The sequence below is a fragment of the Mauremys mutica genome, chromosome 7 (genome assembly GCF_020497125.1).
Source record: "Mauremys mutica isolate MM-2020 ecotype Southern chromosome 7, ASM2049712v1, whole genome shotgun sequence".
Classification (NCBI taxonomy): domain Eukaryota; kingdom Metazoa; phylum Chordata; order Testudines; family Geoemydidae; genus Mauremys; species Mauremys mutica.
The window spans coordinates 101,911,183-101,917,182 of NC_059078.1; the positions used below are offsets into that span (position 1 = coordinate 101,911,183).

General features: G+C 46.8%; 1 protein-coding gene across 4 annotated transcripts in view; it reads right to left on the minus strand.

Moving 5' to 3' along the window:
- Nucleotides 1-5,461, minus strand: part of INPP5A (inositol polyphosphate-5-phosphatase A) — a 415,177-nt gene extending 409,716 nt beyond the window's left edge. For all 4 annotated transcript variants that reach the window (XM_045024848.1, XM_045024849.1, XM_045024850.1 and 1 more), the window contains exon 1: nt 4,794-5,461. In XM_045024848.1, coding sequence (XP_044880783.1) covers nt 4,794-4,868 — 75 coding nt within the window. In that variant the 5' untranslated portion in view covers nt 4,869-5,461. The remainder of the gene's footprint in view (nt 1-4,793) is intronic.
- Between the last annotated feature and the right edge of the window lie 539 nt (nt 5,462-6,000).

Consider the following 6,000-nt stretch of genomic DNA (forward strand, 5'->3'; position numbering starts at 1 on the left):
AAAGGGAAAAAAAAAAAAGGCAGTAGCCCACAGGTAACCTGAACTCCCATCTTCTGTTGTCAGCAACTGTATACTGTGATAAAAACAGGAAATGTTTATACAGTGAGACTTGTGTTAAATGATTAAGTACAGTATATAAGAACATAAAGCAAGCTGTATGTACCAACATATCTGTAAAATATATTTGTAAATCTCAGAAATATTGCATTTATGCGTCTAATGAAATAGTCCCAATGACTGGGAGGAAGGAGAGGTAAAGAAACCCAATTCAGTCATTCATGACTGTTAAACCCCGCAATACTAACTCACAAATTCATGAATAATCTGCTATAAATGGAGCAAATGACTGAAGGGAGAAAATCAGTAAGTTATGAGAATTTACTTTCCCCAATACCAGGACACAAAATACTGATTCTCATTCATTACTAAAATGGTAACCAAAATAGCAATACTACTAATCTGAGATTAAGAAAGTTTCAGTTGGATGGCATGACCTATCTACCATGCAAAAAGATTTTAATCTGCTCCACTATGAAAAGTTGGTTTCAAATGGGGAATATATTCAGGTACAGTACTAAAATATATGTGTAGCAGCCAAGTAAGCAGCACCAATCTTAATAACCTTATTTGGAGTGCAAGTTATATTTTTGCTGCACAGCAACAACACTACAAACTAGAGAAAGTTATTTACCATAATGCCTGTGTAATCACAGTTTATTTGGGTGATAGAGAGAGAAGAGAAATCACACACACTTTTTAGTATAAGGCTGGAAGAGCAGCCACTGCACCTTGATGCAACCTGGGCCAGCAGATCCATATAACTGCAGATCTCCTAGACCCTCCCCCCAGCTTGCCCCCCGCCCCACCCTCGTTCATGGCTAGTTTCAAAACAGCAGCACACAGGGCTTCAAGGCCTCTGAGTGCAGTTTCCCTTAGGCAATCTTAATATGGGGTTTAAAGTGTGTAAAGCCTTGCACAAGCCTTCTGCACAAGGATGAATTACACACCAATGAGCCAAAGAACATAGTACAGTGTTGCACAGAATATTCAGATTCAAACCTCCAGCCCACCTCCAATTTCCATGTTGAATCATTAAAAATGAATGACACTACATTTTGAGGCCCAGCAATATCATAATAAAATGTACAGAGATGATGTAAAATTAAAAACTTGGAATAAAAGAAATATGGGCACTGCAAAACATTTTTCAGGCAAAAATCTTAAAGTCAATATATATTAAGTGGGTGAAATCTACCAGAAATGAACTGATTGCACTAGCAAATAAGTTCTTATGTCACAGGTTCTTCCACAGAACAGATTCTTATTCTTTTCCCAAATAAGAAAATCCCAACAATCAAAAGCAGTCATCTGCTAACTCATAAATATGGAACCTAAAAGCTTAAAACCACAAACCAGTCTAATTTCAACTTCATCATACTTTAATGAAACTGACACAATTCCAGAAACCTGACTGGTCAATTTCTAGGCACAATTCCAACAGCAACAAACCAGAAATGTAAATCAAGAAACTTCAGGCCAGTCTTTTTATTGCCCACCTTAAAGTTGATATATCCAAAAACACTGTTTCTTCTTCTTGTTGTAGAAACTCTGTGTTTTCATTTTAATAGAATAACCAACATATCCCTTTTTGGAGTCATGTACATTGCAATGAATAATAAAAATGCTTCAGTTCCTCTAAGAATTTTAACACCTCCTACAACACAAATTAAGAGCTCCCAGGCAGTCACTAAATCCACTAAATGGATTACCTAAATGACAGTGCTCAAAAGTCAGAGATAAAATCCCTACCAGCCATAGGAGAACTTACACAAAACATTCTAAACCAACACACTAGCACGTATTTTTCTGAAGAGAGAAAGCATGCTGAGACTAATTACTTTGCCACTTCAGGCTCTGGACCTGCGAACACATACACATTTATAGTTGTATTGCACTCAGTGAGACTACCCATGTACATAAAGTTATTCACCTGAGTAAAAGTATGAAGGATCAAAGCCATAATTTGTACATATTCTTTTATAATACAAAACTGAATACATGTACATTTTAAAATATACTTAGGTGGAATTCAAACTGTGTTTTTTAATAAAATTAGTTAAAAGATTAACTGTGTCTTTAGCAGGCATCTCTCAGTGTCCCATGAATGGTGAATCCCACTTGGTTTAATTATGACAACTACAAAAAACTGGAACTTGCTCACTGAGGTACATTTAATGATTTGGGTAGAACACATGAACATGAGGCAAATCTAATGTTAGTTCACTTGGCTACAATCTTCAGCTAATAGAATCTTGGGCCCCAATCCTGCAACGACTTACATATGTTCTCGATTTTAAGAACTGTGAGGCAATGGTAGTACTCCACTCACCGTGGGTGAAAGCCTGGTTTCACTGACTTTCACTGGTGCCATTGACTTCAGAGGGACCAGAATTCTCCCCATACATGTAAATTCTTGCAGGATCAGAACCCTGGCTGTTATGCCAGCTATCATTCTGAAGTTGTGTAGTTTAAAGCATTGTGATAACTAACTTTGGCCAATTTACAAACAAAATTTCTCCTCTTTGCTTTAATCCTAGTCATGTCAAGTGTTAAAATATTTAAAATATTTCTGTGAATAATATATTTCGCTAAACAAAAATTAAAGCATCACTATGTAAAATATATATATTTGGGGGGGGGAAGTATAGCTGAGTTGCAGCATTTTTTAGATTACTGGAAGGAATGCTGTAGAATTTATTTTTTTCCTGTGAGAATGAAAGTAATGTAAGGCTTTATTTCTGAGGCTTCAGAACCACAGCTAAGAAAATTGTATCATCTGACTGAGATCATGATATACTGCTTGATATGTTAAGAAAAAATGAAAACTTAGAAGAGTATAAATAATATTCCAAGAAAGCATTTTGCTGCAGACTAAATTACTTTGGCTATCTTGACATTTTAACTAAGGCCACCAAAGAAACAAAAGTCCACCTTCAGCAAATATTCAACTTACAAATTTGCTAGGTGAACAAAACAGCCGACGTAAAATACACTAATGCTGGGGAAAATGGCATTTAAAAATGAATAAGTAGTCAAACTTTACAGGAAAATATAACATCTTATTTTTGTATTTTAGTAAATATTTATATTAGCTAAATAAAAACTGATTTATCATACACGATCATCACCATAGGTGATATTTTGTAAAGTCTAATTTTCAGATTAATGATCGTAGGACACAGAAAACCTAAGGACTGATATCAGGGGGTAGCCGTGTTAGTCTGTATCCACAAAAACAACAAGGAGTTCGGTGGCACCTTAAAGACTAACAGATATATTTGGGCATAAGCTTTCGTGGGTAAAAAAAAAAACCCATTTCTTCAGATGCAACTAAGGACTGATATCACTCCAAGCCCTTCTGGTTTTAAAAATATATGTATAATTAGAGAGATTCTAAAAGATATCAAAAGGAAAATGACTGTTGCTTGACAGCAGTTTCACTGAGTTGCACAGAGCTCTCTGAAGGCTTAAGAGTAGAGGAGTGTGTGCACATGAGCATGGCTAGTTCTTTAAACAAGAGTCAATCTCCGATTAGTAGTTTCTAATTAAAAAGCACTAACACACTCTTGCCTATATTCCTTTCATACGTGAAACAGTTTCTATTAACAGCAAGGCCCTACTGACAGCTATCACCTTTTCCCTGCCATTTCAGTTTTGGAAGTCTACTTCGTTTATACAGTCCTCAGGGAGCGTGTATCAACAAGAAGAAACACAACAAAGTCACTAGGGCACAGGATGAACATGACACACTGTTGCAAGCCGGCTGATAACAAACAAACTTTCCCCAACGAGCAAGCCTTGGGGCGGTGGATTTGCCAATCAGGGGTCTTCCGAGGCAGACCTAGCCGTTTTCTATCTAGGAATGGAGGATGCATGGGAAGCAGTGACTCCTTCCCCCACTCCCTGGCAAGGAAGGGCCCTGCTTCAGGCAGGGAGGGCGGGGTGGCAGGAGGCTAGCTAGCCCCTCACTGCCAGCCTGGTGCTGCTGCACATACTTGGCGACACGCTGCCGGGAATGGGGCGGGGAGGGAGACAGCGGAGCTGCGGGGAGGCTTCCCCAGCCCCGAGGCAGGGCGTGCGGGGAAGTGGCGGCGGCTGCAGCAGCACGGAGGCAGTCGCTTCCCACGCCCGGCAGGCAGGACCGGGACTGTCCGTGCGGGACCCGCCGCCCCCCAGCCCGTGAGAGCCGAGCCGCCCCGCCGCGCTAGGAGCGGTGACGGTGAGGTGATGTCCCCGCATCCCCCCGTGCCGGTGAGGCAGCTGGAGCCACAGCCCTTTCCCCGGGCCCCTCCCGCCGCCGGAGCCGCTGGGGGGCGGGGGGGGGGGGCTCAGAGGACGAGCACGACCCCTGCAAGTGGCCTGCGCTGCCCCTGGCACTGCCCTAGCGCCGGTGCTGCTCGGGCTGGGGGCGCTCTGAGCCCCTGCCCCCTTCACCGGAGAAGAACCGCGGGCGGCAGGGCGCTAGGACCGGGCAAAACCCACCCACCAAGGAAGTAGGATCCTGCTCGCTCTTCTGAGCCCCTCCGGGGAGATGCACCGGGACCTCCGCCGCCCCAGAGACACACACACACACACAGGCGGCATCCTCCGCGCAGCCCGGCCAAGGGCTCGGGGGACCTGGCGCCGCACGGGCGAGCTGGGACCCGGGGACGCCCCGGCAGCGACAACCTGGGCTCCCGCCTCCCCCCCCCCCCCCCGCCGGGGTGCAGACACCCCACAGCCGCGCTACTTACATCATCAAAGAGGGATCCAACGTTGGCTGTTACTAACAACATTCCGGTACCTGCCGCAGCCCCTTTCACCGCCATGACACCGGCAGGGGAGAGCGGAGAGATTCACCCGCTCCCCCGAACCCGCGGCCAAGCGGGCTCTCCGGGGCGGGGGGGAGGCGGCGGGGTGCGACCGGCGGGCCGGGGAGCCCCGGCCCCGTGGAAGTTTCCAAGTCAGTGTCAAAGCAGCCCCGGGGGAGCCGCTGCCCCTCGGCCGCCCCTGCCTCGCTCACTCGCTCGGCTGTGCCCCAGGTACGCGAGGGATTCTCAGTCCTCCCGCCGGGGGGAGGCACGGAGACATCAATGCCAAGCAGCCCCTGGGCTCATTGCTGCTGCTGCTGCTGCTGCTGCCGGATCTCCCTCTCCCCGGCGCCTGGGCTGGAGGCGAAGACTTTGTTCTTAGATTTCCCCCTTCGCAGCCATTAAGCTCCCGCCAGGAAAGTTCCTGCTGGTGGAGGCGGCGGCGGCGGCTGAATCCCTGTGCATGGCCAGGCTCTGCGGCAGGGGCTCCAGCGCTCTCCCCGCACGCACCCGGGAAGCTGCACTGCGCGAAGCCCCTCGCACAGCCAGAGCCGCCCGGGTCGCTGCTGCTACTCCCAGCCTTTGGCTGCAATAACAGAGGCAGCAGGGACTAGGGCTCTGCGCTCTCTGACGTCACAGGCCTGACACGACAGGGCTGCTCTTAAAAGGGCAAGAGAGATTGGCAGGCGTGTCCCCACCTGCAGGGGCAGGCGGCCTTGGCAGGGGCTGAATGAACGGGAGTTAGGTCCGTTTTGCCCCCTCTGTGCCAGGCTGTGGATTATCTGCGGTTTAACATGCACTGGCTGAGGACACCGTGCATGTTAATCCAGCCAAGGGGACTTTGCCTCCTGCTTTCACTAGTGAGTTTAAGAGAGTTTTCTCTACAATACTCTCTAAGGGACACTCCCCTCCTGTCTCCTTGATGGGGGAGGGAAGGTTGAGGCACTGGCATACAGGTCCATGCACACATCCCTTTTCCCTTACTCTAGCTCAGTAGATAAAGCACTAGACTGGGACTCAGTAGACCTTGGTTCCATTACTGGCTTGGTCACTGCCTGCTAGGTGACTTTGGACAAGTCACTTTAGTACACTGTGTGTGAACTTCCCCATCTGCAAAATGGGGATGATGATACTGATCTCCTTATTAAAG